This window comes from Callorhinus ursinus, unplaced genomic scaffold (assembly GCF_003265705.2).
Source record: "Callorhinus ursinus isolate GAN/ISIS: 27379988/994484 unplaced genomic scaffold, GSC_fseal_2.0 scaffold29, whole genome shotgun sequence".
NCBI classification, from domain to species: domain Eukaryota; kingdom Metazoa; phylum Chordata; class Mammalia; order Carnivora; family Otariidae; genus Callorhinus; species Callorhinus ursinus.
The window spans coordinates 10,512,399-10,537,082 of NW_027397091.1; the positions used below are offsets into that span (position 1 = coordinate 10,512,399).

The 24,684-nt window shown below is 35.8% G+C and overlaps 1 protein-coding gene across 1 annotated transcript in view; it reads right to left on the reverse strand.

Annotated features, from left to right (window-relative positions):
• TASP1 (taspase 1) overlaps positions 1-24,684 on the reverse strand; it is a 264,833-nt gene that overhangs the window by 14,928 nt on the left and 225,221 nt on the right. The window contains exon 13 of the mRNA XM_073878472.1: positions 24,196-24,269. Coding sequence (XP_073734573.1) covers positions 24,196-24,269 — 74 coding nt within the window. The remainder of the gene's footprint in view (positions 1-24,195; positions 24,270-24,684) is intronic.

Genomic DNA, 24,684 nt, shown 5'->3' on the forward strand with positions numbered 1-24,684 from the left:
TGGAATAAACCTAACCAAAGAGGTAAAGGATCTATACTCTAGGAACTACAGAACACTCATGAAAGAAACTGAAGAAGACACAAAAAGATGGAAAGAAATTCCATGCTTATGGATCGGAAGAATGAACATTGTTAAAATGTCTATGCTACCCAGAGCAGTCTATACCTTCAATGCCAGCCCGATCAAAATTCCAATGACATTCTTCAAAGTGCTGGAGCAAACAATCTTAAAATGTGTATGGAATCAGAAAAGACCCCGAATCGCCAAGGAAATGTTGAAAAAGAAAAACAAAGCTGGGGGCATCTTTGAAATCGTTGCCCGATTTCAAGCTATATTACAAAGCAGTGATCACCAACACAGCATGGTACTGGCACAAAAACAGACACATAGACCAATGGAACAGAATAGAGAGCCCAGAAATGGACCCTCAACTCTATGGTCAAATAATCCTTGAGAAAGCAGGAAAAAATATGGAATAGAAAAAACAGTCTCTTCAATAAATGGTGCTGGGAAAATTGGACAGCCACATGCAGAAGAATGAAACTTGACCATTCTCTAACAACATACACAAAGATAAACTCAAAGTGGATGAAAGACCTCAATGTGAAACAGGAATCCATCAAAATCCTAGAGGACAACATAGGCAATAACCTCTTCAACATCGGCCACAGCAACTTCTTTCAAGATACATCTCCAAAAGCTAGTGAAACAAAAGCAAAAATGAACTTTTGGGACTTCATCAAGATAAAAAGCTTCTGCACAGGAAAGGAAACAGTCAACAGAACAAAGAGGCAACCTACAGAATGGGAGAAGATATTTGCAAATGACACTACAGATAAAGGGCCGGTATCCAAGATCTATAAAGAACTTCTCAAACTCAACACCCAAATAGCCCCTCAAGTTTTAACATTCTCTGAGGCTGACTTCATTTAGCTTGTGTATACATTGTTAATGAATTCAAAAACAAGTGTTTTACTTCTATTCCATCATTGTCTTGCACTAAAAGTAATAAATAGGCCAGAGCAATTTCAAAATCTAATTCCTAAGTTCAACCTAACAAATCAGAAATATCAACAGAATGAGAAATGAATGCCATATGTTAGTCATTTTACTGTATGTCACCCTACCTAGTTTTCCACATTTAAAACAAGGATACCATAAAAGATCCAATGGTGAATGTGGACAAAACAAAAACAGCATTATAGTGAATTTCATTGTTAGTACTGAAACAAGGCTACAAAGAGGAAAAATTTCTATTGTTCTCACATATAAATATCATGTCCAAGGAGCCTTAAAATGCTGTCTGATGAGAACAGCATGTTGTTCCAGTCTCAAGCCAACTTTTGTTACTTCTTTTACCATGCAGAGGACACCACATTTGACAGGCAACATCAGACAAGACTGCCCTCCTATTTTTAACTTAAAAGCCCTGTGAAGGCATCCACATAAACATAGCAGGTCCCACAGTACCTATTTATTATCACTCACATGGAGAATTATCATGAGTATTCCATTTTGCTAAAGGTGATAAAAGCTCTCCACTATTTAGCAAATATTTATTCTGCACTTATTATGAGGGAACAGAAGAATGAAACACACATGGATCTTGCTCTGAAGGCAATTATGTCTTTGTAGGATGCAGAAATTACTTCTCTGTGAACCTAGTTCCTTATGATATCTTAATAAAAATACCAAGTCCCTATATTTACATAATACTTTAATTTCCATAGTGCTTTTGCATCCAGATGTATACTATACCTGTATTTCAGGTGAAAAAAAGCAAGGCCCAGAATGGTTAAGTGGTTTGTTACGGTCACAGAGGAAGTGGAAAAACTGAGACTTGAATGAAAACTTGTGGACTCCAAATTTAGGGTTCTCTTTATTCCCACAAAGTCTTACCATGAAGGATTCTAAATCTAGCTCTGTTAAGAGACACACCTCTCATTTCAGGAGGCTAATGACTGTATAGTCTCCCAGGGTGACATAGCATTTGCTCAGAAAAGTTACTGCCACAAATTTTACCAACAAGTTTCAGGATGATTCTGGGATTTAGAGAACTGGGTCTGAGCCTTAACTCTGCTGCTGACAAACTAGGTAAGTCTCAGGACTGAGAGGTCACTGGCTCTCGGGCTTCAGCTTCTTTGTCAGTAAAGATGAAAAATTTAATTCAATTATATTCAGGGTTCTTTCTGATTCTAACATTCTACATAGTTTTGTATTAGAAGGGCCCACTAAATGTTTGAATAAGTATTTTTCCAAAAAATCCAAAAAAATTTTTCCTAAAATTTAGGTTACAGATTTTTTAATAGCTCCTCTAAGAACTAATTAAAATCCCAATTGGTCCTGGGACTTTGTATCACCTGCTCCTTAGACCCAGCCTAATACTGAGAGGTGTTCTTAGAGGGTAGTTTTATGACTACCTACTGAGACCCAATACATCAGAGTATCTGAGGTTGGGGCCCAGGAGGCTAGATTTTCACCCCACCCCCATCTCTGCAGTAGCAAAACCTGTCCCTAAGCTACCTCTTGGATAAGTAGGTGGTCAGGCAGGAAGAAAGGTCAGTGGATAAGTCATGCAGACTAAATGTAACTACATATCTGATACCATAATGTTAACGCATACCTACCTCAGGTTGTAGAGGCCTTTCACACTCTCTACTATGATTTTTAAAATTTTCTTTACTCTTCTTTATCAAATGTTTTAAGAGGAACATGTACTATTTTTATATTAAAAAATGATTTTAAAAGAATAAATTAGTAGGTGTCATTCCACGTATTCCACATAATCACAACTGTATGTAAAAAAAAAAAAAAATCACAGTTGCAAAAACAGAAGGAAATATACCAAAATGTTAACAGCAGTTAATGTGGGGTAGCTTGCTGCATTCCAGAAGGATTCACTCAGGGCCAGGGCTGAATTTTTTTCTTCCCATTATTTTCCTGTACCTTCTTAATTATGTAGTATGGTGATTTAGTGAGTGTCTAATGCGGCAACACAATCTATAAATTAATCCATGTCCTTTTATTAGTGTTCTAGATTCATTTTGGAAGGTGGGACTGTGTCACCACTCTATTTCCTAGCATTGCTGAAAAGGAATGAACGAAAAACTGTAATGTCCACACAGGACCCAGCAATGGCACCCGGATGAGCTGATCACTCCGTTCTCCTTGGAACACCTTTTTCCCTTGGCTTTAGGACACCATTTCACCTGGTTCTCCCCAACCTCTACAGCCACAACTTTTCAGTCTCCCTGGCAGGTTCCTTCTCCTGTCACCAACTTATATACGCAGAGTTCCCCGGGAGTTAGGCCTCCTTTCTTCTGTGTTCACTCCCTTGGTGATCTCAACTGGTCTTAGAGTTTTAAAAAAGCATTCATATGCTGAGACTCGCAAATATACATCTCCAGCCTAGGCCTCGCCAGACGACTAAGTGGCTAGAAGATTGGGTTCTGGAGTTCAGACTGTCCAGCCTGAATCTTAGCTCTACCTCTTTGTAGCTGTGTGACCTTAGGTACATAACATGGTGTCTAAGATATTTCTTCTCTGAGGGGCTAATGGTGGCATGAGGTGCTGAGCTAAGAGGAGAGGATCTAGCTGAGTCCTGCAGGCCCAGGTGTAAGGGGTTTACCTTCAGTTCTGTAGGGGGAGGCTCTGGGCCACTAATTCCTTGGTAAAGACAGCTCAATGGCCTCTTCTTAGAGAACGTGGTACAGAAGTCTAAACATCCTGATGATTGATACTGGGTGAAAATCCAAAATGTCAGTTACAATCTTCTGCTTGGTAAGCTGCCAGATAACATAGATTTTTACCATCACTTGAAAAGAGCATCTTGCATTTGAAAAGAAATGAAAGGCTAATGTTTAAACTATTTTAAAGAGTGAAACTACCATTTGTGTAATGGACTATTTCCTGAGAATATCAGTTGATCTGTCAGTGAGGAATTTGGGAGGGGTGAAAATGAAAACCACTAACAAACCCTTTGAAGAAAGTTCTCCTTGTCAAAACCATCTGCTTCCTGACTTCTTATTGATCTGACCCATGAAACGCCAAAGAACTAACTGCTAAGGCATTGGGACCTAGACAGCAGTATGTCCCAAGCTGAACTCCTGCTACATCCTGGGAAATGCTCTCTGAAAAAAAGGTGCACAGTTAAATGTCAGGGAAATGGTACAAACTTATTGCTCAACCCATCCCACTCTTAGAGCAAAGATAGGCATGTGAGCACTTAATGGCTTAGACATCCTTCTAAGGGGGAGCAAAATACATGACCCCAAAATATGCCACTTTGGCATGTGGATTATTTTGAGCTGAGGGCAATTGAGACCCAGCAGAATCAAAAAATTTTGAGACCTTTAACCACTCAAAAGAACTTAGATAGGAGGCCTGGCCAGAAAAAGAGCCATTACTGGGGATAATTTTGTATCTGAAAGGCCTATCTGTAGGGCAGGGCAAACATCTAATTACCAAACATCTGCTCTTCTTACTGTGAATTACCCTCCTCCCCTTGCAATTCCCAGGCCCCTATTCCATTCCTTAGCTCAGATGGCATACAAGCCTCAACTGACTCACTTGTCCTTGTGTCTCAATGGTTTTTATGGGACTCCTATATGTACATAATTAAATTTACTTTTCTCCTGTTAATCTGTTTTATGTCAATTCAATTAACAGACCAGCTAAAAGAACCTAGAAGGACAGAGAAAAAATTTTCCTCCCCTACATTTCAATAAAGAATTCTATGTGACTCTTTAAGCCAGCTCATCCCAAATGTTAATGCCTTCCTTTAATTCTAGCCACACTCAAACTACTATAAAGAGTGTCCTCTTATTTTACTTTAATGCTGAAGCCTCAGCTCCTTTTGCTGGTTCTTCCTCACCGCACCAACAACTAAATGTTGGGGAACGTCACGGCTCAACAGTTGGACAACTTTTCCTCTGCTCATTTTATAGAAATGTATCTGTAAAATGTTTTGGACATAAAGTGAAGCATCTGGTTGTACTGGAGAAAGAGGAAAGAATAATAATTCTCCAGACCTACTCCTCTAACAGTTACCATTCCATTTCTTTACTTTCATTTACAGCAAAGTTCTTCAAAAGTCTTGTCTGTACTTGTTACCTCAATGTTTCTTCCTTCTGTTCTCTCTGTAAATGCTCTACAATCAGGTTTTTGCTTTGGCCACTCCAGTGAAACAGTTCTTCTCAAGGTAAGCAATGCCTTCCAATGCTAAATCCAATGTTCTGTCCTCAGACCAAATTTCATGGTACTAGACTACTGCATCTGATTAAATTGGTCACCCTCTTCTCTTTGAAATACTTTCTTCTAAATTGTACTTATTTCTTTTTTTGTACCAAATATGGTTACTGAACAAAAACATTGAAAAAAAAATACATAAGCAAAAATGCTAGATTCAGGAACTTGTTGTATCTAAGAGGTCATCATATTAAAGACTAGGTCTTCCTATCTAACCATATGGCATTGGAAATGTGTAGAAATTTCAATGAAAGTATGTTCTATTAAGGGATTATTGGGACTTATTACTAACTGCCTATTAAGAGCTTGTTTTGCCAAGATCTTCCATTTTTATCCTTAAAATACACATTATAAACATTTCTAATGAAGCAGTGTAGTTGGCAGTTCTAACTATTCAAAATTTTACCATAATATCCATAAGAACTATCAGTGGAAGAAATCAGGGGGTTATTTGGTTTTTCATCTGTTACAGGAGAGACATTTAAAACAATATCAATTTTCTATTTCAAGTGAAGAAAAAGCTGTTTCCAAGTACTTTGAGCATCTCCTAATGGCAAATTGTTAATATAATCTTCATAGTAAATTAAGTTTCTTTTTACCCCTTCAACACTACAGCAGACAGTGTATTTCAAACATGTATAACGCAGTGATAACAGCTCAAGAGCATAAAAGTCAATCATCAGTACCTACCACTTAACTGCATCCAGAAGAATTTGAAAGGAATGTAAATAGAGAGAATAGCTCAACCGTATCCAAATGTCTCAATTAGTTATTACCAAAATGTTAAGTTTTCACCAATTTACAGCACTGCTTTACCTATAGGACATAAAAGTCATACATTGCAACTATCATAAAAGAATTTTAATCCTAGGATTAGAAAGATTGGATACCCCAAGATAAAGGTTTTAAAATGACAGAAACTATATTTTATGAATGCGTGGTATTGAAATGAAAATGTACTCTAGCAGATAGACTTTGCTTAGGGTTCAAAAGCTACAACATGGATCAATCTCAAACACCTGTGAGTGAAGCAGGCCAGGTGGAGGACTGTCAAAGTGGAGTGGCAGGCCCCACCAATAGGGTGGCTACCAGTGTTGTCAAATCTGCTCTTAGAGGATAAAACAAATCAGAAGGGGGAAAAATCATATTTTTATGTAATATTTAAAATGTTTAAATCCTGTACAAAAATGTTATGTAAAATTTGTATTTTGTGTAAATTAAATTTTTTACATAAAACTTTCATTTTAAAAAAGCTGATCTGCTGATGAATCCAGCTTTTGATCTCAAATCTGAGGTTACTGGGAAGGAGAGACAGTGGGGACAAAATGTATCCAAACAACAGTCTAGGCTCAAAGTTCTACCCTAAGCCTTGACATGGAATCACTCACTAAAGATGCAACTATGGAAAGCCTATACATGCTAAGTCTTGGGTGGTCATTAGCACCTCCCATATACTATATGCTTGGCAGATCCAGCTCCTGTCACTCACCAATTTAATGAAATAATGTAATGAAAGTTCTTATAAAATCAATGGGTGATACTGAATATTTATAATCATAGAAACCAATACTTTGTTTTGAGTTGGGAAGTTAACATGAAATAAGAATGATGCCTCAAGACACAAGAAAAATCTCAAATAAACAATCTAACTCTAACACCTAAATGAACTAGAAAAAGAAGAACAAACAAGGCCCAAAGTTAGTAAAAAAAGGGAAATAATAAAGATTAGAGCAGAAATAAATAAAACAAAGACAAAAAAGAAAGAAAAAGAAAACATCAATGGGAACAAGAGCTGGTTTTTTGAAAAGATAAACAAAATTGATAAACCTTTAGCCAGACTCACCAAAAAGAGAGGGAGAGAACGCTCAGATAAGTAAAATCACAAAAGGAGATGTTATGGCTGATACCACACAAATACAAAAAATTATAAGAGATTACTATATAAAACTATATGCCAAAAAATTGGACAAACTAGAAGAAATGGATAAATTCCTAGAAACTTACAACCTTCTGGGACTGAATCAGGAAGAAAGAGAAAATCTGAACAGATGAATTACTTAGTAACAAAACTGAATCAGTAACCATAAATTCCCAATAAATGAAAGTCCAAGACAAGATGGCTTCATAAGTGAATTCTACCAGACATTTAAACAAGAGTTAATACCTATTCTTTTCAAACTATTCCAAAGAAATAGAAGAGGAAGGAATGCTTCCAAATTCATTCTGAGGCCAGTCTTACTCCTATACCAAAACCAGACAAAGACACCATGAACAAAAAAAAAAAAAAAAAAAAAAAAGGAAGAAAATTACAGGCCAATATCCCTGATGAACATAGACGTAAAAATCCTCAACAAAATATTAACAAACCAAATTCAAAAAAATATTCATCAAAATCAAGTGGGATTTATTCCAGGGATGCAAGGATAGCTCAGTATATGCAAATCAAACAAAGTGATACATCACATCAACAAAATGAAGGATAAAAATCATATGATCATGTCAATAGATACAGAAAAAGCATTTGACAAAATTCAACATCCATTCATGATAAAAATTCTCAACAAACTGGGTACAGAAGGAACATATCTTGACATAATAAAGGCCATACATGACAAATCCACAGCTAACATCATACTCAACAGTGAAAAGCTGAAAGCTTTTCCCCTAAGAACATAAACAAGACAAGGATGTAACTCCCACCAAATTTTATTCAACATAGTACTGGAACTCCTAGTCCTAGCAATCAGACAAGAAAAAAAGAAATGAAAGGCATCCAAATTGGTAAGGAAGAAGCAATACTGTCACTATTTGCAGATGACATACTATATATAGAAAATCCTAAAGACTCTACCAAAAAACTATTAGATCTGATAAATGAATTGAGTAAAATTTCAGGATACAAAATCAATATACAAACATCTTTTGCTTTTCCATACACTAAAAACAAAATAGTAGAAAGGGAAATAAAGAAAACAACCCCATTTACAACTGAATTAAAGAGAATAAAAACTAGGAATAAATTTAACCAAAGAAGTGAAAGACTTCTGTAGTAGTCAAAAGTGATAACATCGGAAAACTTCCCTTCTGGTTAAAATAGTCATTATCAAATAGAGTTAACAATATTGTAATAGCATTGTTTAGTGACAGATGATAGCTACACTTGTGGGGAACACAGCATAATGTATAGAGAAACTAAATCACTATGTTATACACCTGGAACTATTGTAACATTGTGTGTCAACTATACCCAAATAAAAAAGTTTTTTTAATAAAAAAAATAGTGAAAGAGCTAAACTCTGAAAACTATAAGACACTGATGAAAGAAATCAAAGGTGACACAAATAAATAGAAAGATATACCATGCTCATGGATGGAAAGAGCTAATATTGTTAAAATGTCCATACTATTCAAAGCAATCTATGGATTCAATGCACTCCCTATCAAGGTACCAACAGTGTTCTTCACAGAACTAGAGCAAAAAAATCCTAAAATTGTATGGAACCACAAAAGACCCCAAATAACCAAACTAATCTTAAGAAAGAACAAAGCTAGAGGTATCATAATCCCAGATTTCAAGATTTACTACAAAACTATAATAATCAAAACAGTATAGTACAGGCACAAAAACAGACACATAGAATGCACACATATAGGGTCAATTAATCTATGACAAAGAAGGCAAGAATACAATGGAGGAAAGACAGTTTCTTCAATAAATGGTGCTGGGAAAACTAAACAGCTGCATGCAAAAGAATGAATATGGACCACTTTCTTACACCATACTAAAAACAAATTCAAAGTGGATTAAAGACCTAAATGTAAGGCCTGAAACCACAATACTCCTAAAAGAAAACACAGGCAGTAATCTTTTGGACATCAAGCTTAGCAATATTCTTCTGGATGTGTTTCCTCAAACAAGGGAAACAAAAGCAAAATATACAATCGAGACCTGACATCAAACTAAAAAACTTTTAGCACAGTGAAGGAAACCATCAACAAGACAAAAAGGCAACCTAATGAATGGGAGAGAATATTTGCAAATGATATATACAATAATGAGTTAATATCCAAACTATATAAAGAACTCGGAGTGCCTGGATGGCTCAGTCAGGTAAGCGTCTGATTCTTGGTTTCAGCTCAGGTCAAAACTTTGCAAGTCATGGGATCGAGCCCCATGTCAGGCTCTGTGCTCAGCATGGAGTCTGCTTCAGATTCTCTCTCCCTCTCACTCTCTCAAATCAATCAATCAATCAATCTATCTAAAGGATACAACTCAACGCTAAAAATAATCCAATCAAAAAATGAGCAGAAGACCTAAATAGACATTTTTCTAAAGAAGACATTCAAATGGCCAGCAGACAGATGAAAAGATGCTCAACATTACTAATCATTAGGGAAATTCAAATCAAAACCACAATGAGATATCACCTCTCAGAATGGCTAATAACAAAAAGACGAGAAATAACAAGTTTTGATGAGCATGTGGAGAAAAGAGAACCCTCATGTACTGTTGGTAAGAATATAAATTGGTACAGTCAATATGAAAAAACAGCATGGAGGTTTCTCAAAAAACTAAAAATAGAAGTACCATACTATCTAATAACTCCACTTCTGGACCTTTATCCAAAGAAAACAAAAGCACCCTTTGTTTATTGCAGTGTTATTTATAACACCCAAGATATGGAAGCAACCTAAGTGTTCATCAATAGATGAATGGATAAAGAAGATGTGGTGTATATACACACAATGGAATATTATTTAGCCACAAAAAAGAATGAAGTTTTGCTATTCACAACAACGTGGATGGACCTAGAGGGTATTATGGGCATTATGCTAAGTGAAATAAGCCAGGCAAATATCATATGATATCACTTACATGTGGAATCTAAAAAACAAAACAAATGAACAAGTAAACAACAACGACAAAAAGAAACAGACTCATAAGTAGAATAACTCATAAATAGCATAAACAGACTCATAAATAGAATAAACTGGTGGTTGCTTAAAGAGAAGGAGTTGGGGGAGGGGCAAAATGGGTGAAGAGAATTAAGAGGTACAGACTTCCAATTACAAAATAAATGTCATGGGGATGAAAAGTACAACATGGAGAATATAGTCAATAATACTGTAATACACTTATGGTACCTATTTCATAATATACATAATTGTTGAATCACTGTAGCGTACACCTAAAACTAATTTAATATCATACATCAACTACACTGCAATTAAAAATTTTACAAATTTTCAAAAAACAAGAAAAGATTCCTTTCATTTGCTTTATAACCAAAAGAAAGAAAACAGCATTCTGTAATCATTACTACAGATAATAATATTATTCTGTAATAATATTATTACAGAATTATTACAGAATTATTACAACCATTACTCACTCACTGTGGGTAATGAGGGCAATCATTCTCAAGGACACTTGTCTCAGTTACATGCCATGATCGTCTTGTAGGCAAACAGTCGGCCTTGGGAAGGTACATATTTACCTAAAATGTTGGGTACTAAAGGTAACAAGATAACACTCTAATGTTCAACTCACACCTGATGTGAAGTATGTAGACTGATGACTATGTAACTATGAAGTAGGGAAAGTAATGTTTCATTCCTTTTCATGTTGCTATAACAACAACAGCAGCAACAGCAACAACAACAAAAAGGCTTATTCACTTCACCTCAACTAACATCCAGTGTTTACAGGTCCAGGTGATAGACATATTTATCTTTGCAAAGATCTAACCCTACACCATGATTAAAATGAGATTTATGTGGATAAATACGGCTAATACCTCTGAGAAGATTTATGCTCTTGCCAACATGGTGAATTCTCTCCTGTTTATTCTCCTTATTGCTTTGAAGCAATGTCAATGAATCATTTGGAAGAAATTGATGGAATAAGACTTATTAGGCAAAAATAAAATTACCGATTGCTCTTAGAAATAAACTTGAGGCTGAGGAGACCTCTGTCTCAAAGTTTGTTTTTCACACATTCAGTTTTAGACAGTCTTCTCCTGTTTGCCTAAAGGACTTTCTAAATAGACCTAAAGGGATCCTCCTGGCAGTCCTAACAGCATGGGAAAGAAATGCAATTTTTCTATATTTGAAATTCTGGGCAAGCTTGAAAGGTACAAATAAAATCACTGATTAGCCACTTTTCCTTGTGTTCTACAAGCGCATCTGGCAAATTTAGCTGTCTGGGATGTTTGCTTAGTACACAGCTTATTGGTGGTGCCTAACCTACCTCCCTGAGGCAACTGCCTCAGGGAGGTAGGTTAGGCAACCTGCCAATGATCAGGTTCCTTCAGTTATCAGGCTCCTTCAATATGGGGACTAGATTGCCAAAAGCAGTTAAAATTTGGTTTAGACTAAGGCCAACTTGTATCTAGGTGATCTTCATAAATCTAACATATGGTCCAATAAATCCAGTGACTGAATTCCACTGGGTACCATCATGGAGCTCTTTTAAGGAATTCATGGGCAATATACCCCTAGGTGTTCCACCGTCTAGTGCTCAATAGAATCTAAGAAGGCTGCCTGTATGTTGAAGGGTCACACAAGAGAAATTCAGCAGTAGCTAGTAGCAACATTTTTCCCTCCTTTAAAAGAAAAATTATTCAGTGAGGTGAGCTTAACAGAAAACCTGCAGGCAAATCTTAGAGTAAATAAAAAACTGAAGTTTGTGATGCTATCAAGCTGGTAGTCCTCTAGTCAGACAGCTTTTTGAAAGGGCATTACTGTCAAATTGGCCTGAACTGCAGGGCTGGAGGGTATGTGTGTGTGTTCTTGTAACTTCAAACAATTATTTTGTTTTTCTGGGATTTCTGAACTCACTTATTTTTCTGGGGTTTCTGAATTCACTTGGCAGTTGGTTTATATTTACGAGTTAGAGTTACATTTTGTCAAATGGAATAACCGCCACCATCTCCACCAGAGACGCAGGATGAAAATTCAGGCGGTACTACTCTTGTCACAGACAATGTAAATGGCACCTTTGGGAGTAGAATTACAGTGTAAAGAAGGCTTTGGAGCCGTGGAAGCCGTGAAAGCCTTGAGAAAGTCACTACAACTTCTACCACCACCACCATCCCCCATCATCATTCATGTAGCTCTAATATATACATACATACTTCAGCTATATTATTCAATTAATTTTCAGGATGCTATGACAGCATCACTAGTATTCTCACTTTAAATATGAGGAAACTGGGACACCTGGGTGGCTCAGTCAGTTAAGCATCTGCCTTCGGCTCAAGTCAGGATCCCGGGATCCTGGGATCAAGTCCCGCATTGGGCTCCTTGCTCAGCAGGGAGCCTACTCCTCTCTCTGCCTGCCGCTCTCCTGGCTTGTGCGTGCTCTCTCGCTCTCTCTCTCTAACAAATAAATAAAATCTTAAAAAAAAAAATATGAGGAAACCAAGGGTCAGAGTTGTAACCTGCCCCAGGTTATAAACAAGCAGGAGCTACAGGATGGAAATCCAAGTCTGGCTAACTCCAAAGCCCATTCTCTTTATCATTACACCACAGTGCTACTTAAAGACAGGCCTGATAATACCTTTCCTTAGACTTTTAAAAAACAGAGGTTTGATTCAGATATGATAAAATGTCAAGATGTTAAGTAAAGCATTATCACTTTTGACCATTCGTATAACCATGAAACTGAAACCAAAACCTATACAGAAAATTTTCTTTTCTTTTTTTCTAAAATAGTTTCTTTTTTTTTTTAAGATTTTATTTATTTGTTAGAGAGAGAGAGAGAGAGCATGGGCGCACAAGTAGGGGGAGGGGCAGGCAGAGGGAGAAGCAGACTCCCCACTGAGCAAGGAGCCTGATGGGAGACTTGATCCCAGAACCCTGGGATCATGACCTGAGCTGAAGACAGAGGCTTAACTGACTGAGCCACCCAGGTGTCCCAATACAGAAAATTTTCATACAAAATATATTTCTATTACATTCCAAATTCCCTCGTGCTTCTTTTCTTGAAGCAACCACTTTTGGATTTCTTTCATCTAGCATACCTTATATAAATGGAATAATCACAAAGTAGTCTTTTGTTGTCTGGCTGTATTCACTCAATATAATGTTTTTATTTTTTTTAAAGGTATAGAAAAAAATTTATTTAGCTTGTGAGGATTTACTTTCACAGTGGCACAAATTCTTGGCATAGAAGACCTTAAAGCTTTATAAATTGCTTTAATTAGGTAAATATCTAGGTTGATATTATGAGGCCATCAAACATTGTTAGAAAAAGTTAATGGTATCAACACCCCAAAGTCACCTGTTTTACTTAGGTTATACTATTATCTTTTAGAGAAGATACACTTACATAGCAAGTTATACTTATGAATGAAAAAATGCTAAAGGATTACAAATAGTAGGGTAATTATTTCATTGATCCTCATCCAATTTCAGAAAGATCATTTTCCTAAAGCACCAATTCCGCCTAATACAATTCTTTCCATCTCTAAACACACTGAAAAAAAGTGAAATTATAGAAAACTTATGATAGCACACTAGACACTGTGTGCTTTTAACAGTTCAACTGGCAATACTTGATGACCAGGAGTAAATTCATAGACTTAATATTTTAAAATGTATACTTTAATAAATATAAAGTATATAAACAATTAGGTAAGCTTGTTGAAGAAGTTGACCAAGATAAATTAGAAGATACTGGTATCCATCTAGATTTTTTTTCATTTTTTTCAGACTATTTTATTAAAGTTGTTGAATGTATACTTTCTTATTTGTCATTCTGGAAGTCCTTTACTGTAAAGACAATTCTTTTATCTGATAACCATAACAGCAGCCACATTGCTAGTGATTATTCCAGATCTCCATGTTGGATACATTCAATTTCTTCTTGAGACACAAGTTTCCATCTGAATTTCTGAGGCAATGTTTTTATAAATCCTGCAATGTTGTCTTATGAACCCTGCTATATCCACAAATCTGGTGATTTATTCCTTTAGTTGTGTGAAATTGCAGAAGGGAGAGTGGTATTCCTACTGATCTCAAAGTTCTGATATTACTGGGTTTAGGATTGTCTCTTTCACCAGAGGACACTGCCTTTATTATAGTAACTTTATAGCGAGTCTCAAAATCAGTTAAGTCCTCTAACTTTGGTCTTTTTTAAAGTTGATTTTTACAATTCTAGGTCCTTTGCATTTCCACAGAAATTCTGAAATCAGCTTGTCAATTTCTTATTTAAAAAACTACTAAAATTTTTATTGGGATAGCTTTGAATCTATGGATGAATTTGGAAAGAATGGCTATCTTAACATTATTGAGTTCAATCCGTGAACATGCATATTTTTCCATTTCGTTATGTTTTATTTCTCTCATCAAGGCTTTGTAGTTTTCAGAGGACAGGTCTTGCACATCATTTGTTAGAATCATTCCATGTCATCTAAGAATAACTACAGTTTTTACTTCTTTTCCAACTTTTGTCTTTTATTTCTTTTACTTGCTTTATTGTACTGGTTAGGAATTCTGATAAAATACTAGATAGAAGTAATGAGTGGACCTCCTCTTTGTCTGTTCTCAATGTTAGAAAAAAAAGTGTACAGGATTTCACCAATTCGTATGCTTTTAACTGTAGGTTTTTGGTAGATGCCTTTTATCAAATTGAGGTATTTATCAGATTTCTGGTATTGTAAGGATTTTTATCATGAATGGAAGTTGAAATAAGGATATGATATCTAGATGATCATATGGTTTTTCTCATTTGTTTTAGTTAATAAAGTACAGTTTGATATTTTTAATAGATTTGTTGGGATATTTTAACAGATCTGTTCACATACCATAAAACTCACCCTTTAAGTGTTCATTTTAGTAGTTTTAATACATTTGCAAAGTTGTGCAGCTCCAATTCCAGAACACTTTTATCACCTCAAAAAGAAACTCTGTACCCATTAGCACTCACTCTCACGCTCTCCTCCCCCAGCAACCCTAGCAACCACTAATCTACATTCCGTAACATTTCGTTTATCCATTCACCAGTTGATGGGTATTTGTAGCTATTATGAATAATGCTGCTATAATATATCTGTGCACAAGTGTTTGTGTGGTCATAGTTTCAATTCTCTTGGCTATATATCTAGGAGTGGAAATGCTGAGTTATATAGTAACTCTAGGTTTAATTTTTTTTTACTGCTTCTATAAGCAGAAGATACCGAATTTTGTATCTTTATTTTCTACTTGCTCTTCCTAAATTCATAATTCTGAGTTGAACTCTTTGGATTTTCTAGGTCTACATCATATCACAAAGATACTGGTGCCTTTCGTCTGTTCCTTTCTTTTCAGAAGTTATACCTCCTTTCTTTCTTTCCTTCTTTTTTTTTTTAAGATTAACATATTAAAGGGGCACCTGATGGCTCAGTTGGTTAAGTGTCTGCCTTGGCTCAGGTCACAATCTCAGGGTCCTAGTATTGAGCCCCACATCCGGCTCCCTGCTCAGTGGAGAGTCTGCTTATCCCTCTCCCTCCGCCTCTCTCTCCACTTGTGCTCTCTGTCGCTCGCTCTCTCTCTCTCAAATAAATAAAATCTTGGGCACCTGAGTGGCTCAGTTGGTTAAGTGCCTGCCTTCGGCTCAGGTCATGATCCCAGAGTCCCAGGATTGAGTCCCATGTCAGTCCCATGTCAGGCTCCCTACTCAGCGGAGAGTCCACTTCTCCCTCTGCCCTTCACCCAGCTTGTGCGTGCTCTCTCTTTCAAACAAATAAATAAATCTTTTTAAAAAATAAATAAATAAAATCTGTTTTAAAACTTCCTTTTTTTATTGTTAGTCACCATACAGTACATCATTCATTTTTAATGTATACTATATAAATAAAATCTTTTTTAAAAAATAATTAACTTATTAAGAATTCCTGCACCTATGTTTAGGAGGGGTATTGGTCTGTCGTTTTCCTTGTAACATGTTTGTCAAATTTTGATACTGAGGTTACGCTCACATTATAAAATGGGTTGGAAAGCATTCCCCCTGCCTTGTTTTCCCAAGATAATAGCTGAAAGATTGTATTATTTTTTCCTTAAATGTCTGATATAACATACCAGTGAAACCATCTGGGGATGAAGTTTTCTTTGTGAGAAGATTTTGATTATAAATTCAATTTCTTAATTATATATATATGCTTATTTCCAACTTTCTGTGTTAGATTCCATAAGTTGGGTTTTTTCAAAGAATTTATGAATTTCACCTAAGTTACTGAATGTAATAAAGTTGTTCATTTTATCACCTTATTATCCATTTAATGTCTGTAGGATCTATGATTCTACACTAATATTCCTCTTTCATTCTTGATATTGGTAATTTGTATTATTTTCTGTTTTCTGACCATTCTTTCTAAGGTTATTTCAATTTTATTAACTTTTTTCAAAGAACCAATTTATGGCTTTGTTGATTTTTCTCTATTTTTAATTTTCTATGTTATCTTTTTTTACTTTTATTTTGATTATTTTGTATTTATTCTCCTTAAAGCTTAAGATGGAAATTTAACATTTATTTAAATTTTCTCAAAATAAAATAAAATAAATTTTCTCCTCTAAGCATTTAAAGATATACTTTTTCTTTTAATGTTCTCATTGTATCCTATAAATTCTGACATGTTGTTTCCATTATCATTCCATTTGAAATAATTTCTAATTTCTTTTGGTGAGTATTCCTTATGAACTTGAAAAGAGTAACTTGTTGAGTGTGGTGTCTGTAAATATCCCTTAGGTCAAGTTGGATCATAGTGTTGTTCATACACTCACTAATTTTTATTCTACTTAATACTGAGAGAGGGATGTTAAAATTTCCAACCATATTGTAGATTTGTCTGCTCCTCCCCTATAGTTCTCTCAATTTTTGCTTCCTTTACTAGGTACATACATCATTAGAATTTTTATGTCCTCTTGATGAATTGGCCATATTATCAATAATGTAATGTCCTGCTTTATCTTATAATGTTTCCTATGTCTGACATTAATATAGCCACACCAACTTTCTTATGTTTAGTGTTTGCACATACATTTTTTCCATACTTTTACTATCAATTTTGTCTGAGTCTATTTAATGTGCATTTCTTATAAACACTATATAGTTGGGTCTTCTGAGATTGTTTTCAATATGAAAATCTCTGCCTTTTGAGTGTTTAGTTTATTCATATTTAATGTAACTATTGCTAAAATTGAGTTTAAGTCTTTCAGTATTTGTTTTCTATTTGTCTCATATGTTCTTTGTTTTCCTATTCCTCTTTTCTGACCTATTTTTTGGTTGAGTATTTTGTAGTATACTTTCTTATATGTCTTGTACTGATTTTTTTATGTTTAAATTTATTATCCTAGAAATTAAAAAGCATCCTTTACTTATCTCAAACTACATCCAAATACTAACATACTGTCTTATAAACAATGTAAGAACTTTACAGCTATATAATTCCAAATGCACATATCTTAGGCCAGTTGTTATAGTTCCACAGGTCAGACACTTTCTTCAGTTTCTTAAATTCATTTTCCATTTTGTGCTCAAGTTTGGACAATTTATACTGACTGGTTCTCAAGTTCACTAATCATATTTTCCACCTCAATCTCCTGTTAAGTCCATCAAATAAGTTCTTTGTTTCTGATATTGTACTTTTCAGTCATTCCATTTCCATTTTGTTATTTCTTTTTATAGATATCATAACTATTTTATAATCCTTCTCCACTAATTCCAACATCCAGGTTATCTGTGGGGATAAGCTTCCATTGACTGATTTTATTCTGCTCCTTCAGAGGACTCATAAATTTTTTAAAAATTTTTAAGATTTATTAATGTATTTATTTTAGAGAGAGAAAGGGTAGGGGGAGGGGCAGAGGGAGAGAGTCTCCTAAAGCAGACTCCCCGCTGAGTGGGGAGCCTAACGCAGAGTCAGTCCCAGGACACTGAGATCATGACCTGAGTGAAATCAAGAGTTGGCTGTTGGGGCACCTGGGTGGCTCAGGCATTAAGCATCTGCCTTCGGCTCAGGTCATGATCCCAGTGTCCTGGGATTGAGCCCTGCATCGGGCTCCCTGCTCAGCGGGAAAGCCTGATTTTCCCTTTCCCATTCCCCCTGCTTGTGTTTCCTCTCTCACTGTCTCTCTCTCTGTCAAATAAATAAATAAATAAAATCTTAAAAAAAAAAAAAAAGAGTTGGCTGCGTAACTGACTAAGCCACCCAGGTGCTCCAGAGGACTCCTAATTTTTATTGTATGCCAGACACTGCATGTAAGAGAACGGTAAATTATATTCAAAATAGATAATATTTATCCTAAGAAAATGGCAAACTCCCTTCCTCTATGATAGGACTCTGAGTCAGTCTAATCTCTAGGTGAGCTGGTTCTGCACTTTGCGGTAGTTTTAGATTTAGTTCACTATTGGCTAATATTTTGAGGTCTGGATCAGGAATTTCCCTTAAGCAAGGTCTGGGATCTGAGCCCTGATGAGATTCTGAAGACTTTTCTATGTCTTATAATCCAGCTGCCCATATTCTAATCATGGGAGATTTCTCTTTGTTATAGCTGAGCCACCAGATTTCTGGATTGCTTAGGTTTCTCTTTGCTCTTGATAACCTCCCCCAGCTTTCCATGCCATGGCATATTTCTTCACCCTGTTGCCCAGGCACTAGACTTCAACTGTATGCTGCCTTGCCCTTGAAGGTCCTATATACCTTGTAGGAATAAGGGAGGTTTCTTCTCATTTCTTTTTTTTATCCCAGCCTTTTCTTGCAACTGCTTTGTATTTGATAAAGGGCCACTATACCTCAGGGAAATGTCTCTCAGTTCTCCCGCACTACCTCCAGTCTTTCTTTGGCTACTGCCATGTACTTGGTGCAAATCCTACACACCTTGATGAATCACTCTCAGTTCTTTGCCATGTTCCAAGCTCTTGGTGTGCTCATTTGGTGAAGGCTTCATAGGGAAGAACTGGTGGTGGGTGCAAGACTCACCCTGTGACTGGGGCTTCTTAGGATTTTAATCTGTCACACCACTCACATGAGGCTATAAATAGTTCATTGAAAGTTTGGCTGGTTTCTCTTTATATTCTTCTAGATCAGTTTTACTCCTCTTCCCACTGTTCTGCCAGAAATAAATCAGTCAAGAGGTTTTTTCTGTCCTAAAATTCTTTCTGGGCCTTAGTTCACTTAGGTTTTTCTAGCATATTCAGTTTTTAGGATGCTTTCTTAAATTTATGATTTTATAGTTTATCCAGCTCATTCTCATTGTTGGGGGTAGGAGCAAAAGTGTCTTCATCTTAATTGGGAATGGAAATCTCTTTCTCAATTCCTTTGATAACTGCTTCTTGTTTACCTCCCATTTTATATTTGTCTTCCTCTTATGATTTTATTTGAGAGGTACATTAAGCCTAACAAAAAATTCTCAGAAATCCCATCTGTCCTAACCCTTCTAAATACATGTTTATCGAGATTTTTTTAAAGCCTCAGAAACTATCTTCAAAAAAAACAAAACATGGTAAATACACTACAATGGGATTGCAAAAATTGTACTGAAAATTGAATAGCAATATATCTGCTTATGTGATCTGGAATGTAGAATTTAGAATTTTGCAGATTGCAGATTGGAGGCAAGTATCTAGGATCATAATATATTCAAATATCTATAATATATATAATATATCCATAATATATCAAGGACTAAATAGAATCCAGTCAACCATATTCAGAGAGACAGATTTTATTTCTTTGTTGTTATCGTACTTTATCCCAGAAAGGACTTAAGGCATACTAAGGTATTCTTATTCTCATTTTACAGATGAGGACTCCTGAGTTCCCAAGAGGCAGAGTGATCACACTAAATAAACAGAGTTGGGGGAGAACCCAGGCTCCAGCTGCCTGGCACTGCACTCATTCCAATACTTATTCATTTCAAAACTTATCAAATGTGCCATAATATCCAAGGGTGATATATTTTTAAAAATTTCTATGCAAAAACAATTTCAAAATTACAGAATAGTTCAAGGAACATCCATACATCCTTTACCCAGGTTCACCTATTGATAACATTTTGCTCTATTACTTTGCTATCTAACCATTCATCCATCCATCCATATATTTTTTCTGGACCATTAAGAAGATACTGTATATATTATGGCCCTCTATCCCTAAATACTTCAGTGTGTATTTTCTAAGCGTGAAAATATTTCTTTATATACCACAGTACAGTTATAACAAATTTAAGAATGATACAACACTTTTTACTATCTATATTTCAATTTTGTAAATTGACCTAATAATGCATTTATAGCATTTTTCCCCTCCCATGTAGGATCTAGTCTAGGATCAAGTATTGCATTTAGTTGCCAAGACTCTAGTATTATTTAATCTGGAGCATTTCCCTCAGCCTTTGTCTTTTATGACACTGACATTTTTTAAGAATATAATCCCTTTTTTCTTTCTTCATAGAATGTTCTTCATTTTAGATTTGTCTGATGTTTCTTTGTGATTAGATTCAGGTTATGCACTTCCAGATGGAATACTACAAAAGCGATGTTGTGTCTTTCTCAGGTTATCACATCCAGAGGCAAATGATGTCCATCTGCCCCTCACCAGTCACATTAATTTTGATCACAAGGTCAAGTTGTTGCCTGGTTTCCCCATTATATATATATTATTTTTTCTGCAACTAATAAGATATCTGTGGGGAAACACTTTAAGACCATAAAACAGCCTGCTCTTCCTCAAGAATGAATTTTTATAACAGTATTTTCACTACTGTTATAGAAAGTTATAAAACTGTAAAAGAAACCTAGGTTTCACTTATTACACTTCAATAAGTTCCATGCCAGTTTTAACATCTGTTTTTATTACAGTAGTCCATGCACACTGGGTGTTTATTAAAAACTGTTCATTAACTACTATCTGGGCAGGATATAGGCAATCTGATTTTTAAATCCAACTGGTATCAATGCCCTAATTTTGGTTTAATAAAAAAAAAATCTCTAACTTATGCTACAGAAGGTTTAGAAATTAAATTAAAATGATATAATTAAAAGAATGTTCTATATGAAAAAGAGAAGAAAAGAAAAGAAAGAAATTTGTAAAAGAACCTACCTCTATTTATTCAGATTGTATACAGACTCTGGTTACAATAATATTTATTATCCAGCTTTTTTAAAGCACTATGATTTTGAGGTGAGCTTTAATTCAAGGCCTTAACTTAGACTGAACATAGCTAGCTTATATAAAATGTTCAAATGGCCAGGTGGCTTTAGTTTCTGAGTTTGGTAACAAGAAGTCCAAATTAAAAAAAAAGAAACGAAAAAAACTTTTTAGAAATAGTTTTTAAATTTAAAAAATGTGTGTGCTTTGTTGTTGTTGGTTTTGTTTTAGTTTTAGTTTTTAAAGATGCCTTCTTTCTCATTTGCTACCATGGATCTCAATATTATGTGAGAGCATGTTTCACAAACCAGTCATCATGCTGAACGGGCATGCCATTAATTCAACAACTTTTTCATAGAAGTCAGGAAACCAGAGGGGTAGGCCAAAAGCTTACTTTCTTATAAGGAATACAAACTTTGCTATAGCCGCTTTCTCTTTTGAGCCCAGCTTCTCATTTATAACATTGTCTTACTTGCAATACAATAAAATTCCAGCCTTTATGACAGAAGAGATGGGTTTTTTTGATCAATAGAATTCAGCAGCCAAAGCATTAGTGTTTTGGGTTTTTTTTTTTCTTTCTGGAAAGCATTTGTAGCCACAGGCTCAAAGGAGGAAGAAAGGGAGAGGGATTAACTCTCTGCAAGGAAGGTCAAAAACATAATTTACAAGTGAGGCAAGAGGAGCAGCTGTATCTGTTGGCCCAATCAAGACTACCAGCTGGAGAATTTACCAGCAATACGAAAACCACGTCCACCAGATGTCAAGCAATGCAACTAGAGGCCAAACATCTTTGGGCTCAATGCAGGACTCTCCACTCTCTTTACTACCCATATTTCATGTTAAATAGTAAGGTGTCTTCCACAGGCCACCAGCAGGGATAACTAGAACATTTCCGCTCAAGGGACTTAATAACATGATGGTGTACCCCCATCAGACTAGACTGGCTTCAGTACTAAAGTCTACCTCATATATGTTCCTTTATTAAAAAGCAATTTTAGCTTAGAGTCAATATGTAAGGGGTGAGAGAAACTTAAATGGCTGCAAGCCATTACTGTGGCTCCTCAGGCTTATTTTATAGTTGGGAATGGTTTTGTCATTGGGAAGAAAAGAATGTTCTGAAAATACTTTTTTGAATAACCATTTTTCCACTCATTCTTTAAGCCTGTGCTATTCAATACGGTAGCCATTTCACCACATGTGGCTATCTAAATTAAAAATAAGTAATTTAAATTAAATTTAAACTAATTTAAAATTCTGTTCCTCAGGCATACTAGCTGTATTTCAGGTGCTCAATAGCTACATATGACTAGTGGCTAACCTACTGGACAACACAATATAAATATAAAACATTTCAGTCATCACCCAAAATTCTATTAGGTAATGTTACTCTAAACTCAAAAATCATCTTTATTTTCTGTTTGTTTGTTTGTTTATTTATTTATTTATTTATTTATTTATTTATTTTTGAGAGAGAGAGAGAGAGAGAGAGAGAACAAGTGGGGAGGGTGAGGAGCAGAGAATCTTAAGCTCGCTCCACGCCAGCAGAGAGCCCGAACACAGGGCTTGAACTCACAAACCTGAGTTCATGATCTGAGCTGAAATCAAGAGTTGAATGCTTAAGAGACTGAGCCACCCAGGCACCCCTCAAAAGTCTGCTTTAAAACAAGCAGCTATAATTTCCTTCTGTATATGCTATGAAACAAGGCAATTTCCGTGCAGTCTCTTATAAAATAAGTCTACTAGTATAATATGAATATTGTATTAGGTGAGGGTAAGACAAAGAGGAGGAGAACTCAGTAACATTGTTACAAATATAAGCCAATCTTTGTCTGATGAAATGCTCTTGATGCTACTGGCTTGCTGGATAATATACAGAGGCCAGACTGGATGGGTTAGTTAAATAACAAATAAATTAGCAATAAACTGACATGTATCCTTAATTTGTTACATGTATCCTTAATTCGTTAATGATTCAATCTATATCAGACATTTATATCAGAAGTTTCCTTACTTATATTTCCAAATGTGCAAAATAAATTATGTCCTTTAAAAAAGAGGCTGCCCAACTTCACAGCTTTGCAATTGAGGTACTTAATACCAAGTAAACATCATATGCCACAGCTGTTTCTAAAAATTTTATGAAGAAGAACATGAATCCAGTATAAACTAAAATCCATAAATTATATTTCTTATATAGACTCACCCATCATGGATGCAGGGAAACCAAGCAATGCATGAGAAGCTGTGTATGTCTATGTGATTGTTGTGACTCACTGAGGGATGCATGCCACAGGCACGTGTCACACAGAGTACAGACCTTTGACTCTGCTCACGAGGACACGGTGCCAGGGCATGCCAGGACACACCAGAGCACTAGACAAGTCATATGTGCAAGCACCTCAGCCACCTCCACCCTTGCACATGCAGGGTGATGTCTAGGCACTCAGTTTCCTTGATCTATTCCAACACTCCCTGCAAAATCACTCAGCCCTGTCAGCCCATCAGCTCTACTCCCATTTTCTCTTCCCAATCCCCAGTTTCTTCTTTTCCAGTTATTCACGATGGCTGAGGAAGAACAAGGTGAAAATAAAGGGGGTGGGGTAGTGTTTCCTAATCTCCCCTGCTCTGTCATCAAAAGCTAAAAAGATCTGCTGTTTCTCTTTGGGATCATTAACTGTTCTTAATCAGATTCTCATAAAGATCACAGAGCTACTGCTCAACAGAGGCTGAAAAAAATACATTTTTATCAACTTCACTGGTTAGAGGTTCATGCAACAGCTGCAAGGTTTTCAGGTTATGCCCCAGTTTTCCCGCTTACCTTGGCTTTCCCATCCTGGGCTGACATATATCCAACACACATGCTCTCTGTCGTGTGGCTCCAAAGAAATTCCACTGCCATGGAAGAGAACACAAATAGGCACATTCAGATCACAGATGGAAAATAAATCTTTGCTTTTTAATAGAACAGTTAAAGATGGCTTTATATTTTAACACACTCAGTTCCCTACTTTCCATTTGGTCCTTCATAAATGTCAAGATGATTTAGTACTCAAAACTGTGTAATGCCATTTACTATGAAATGAAAAATGTATTTCTTTCTTGTCAAAACTTATGATTATTACATGTAAAATAAATGCTCTTCTGTTTGAAACCTGTAGCCTTAAACATACACATGCACCACATACTCATACATACAGTACACAATGATTTAGCATATGTAATATTCCATAACGCTGTTTCCGTAGTTTCCTTTACCACTAACACACACACACACACACACACACACACACACACACACACACACACA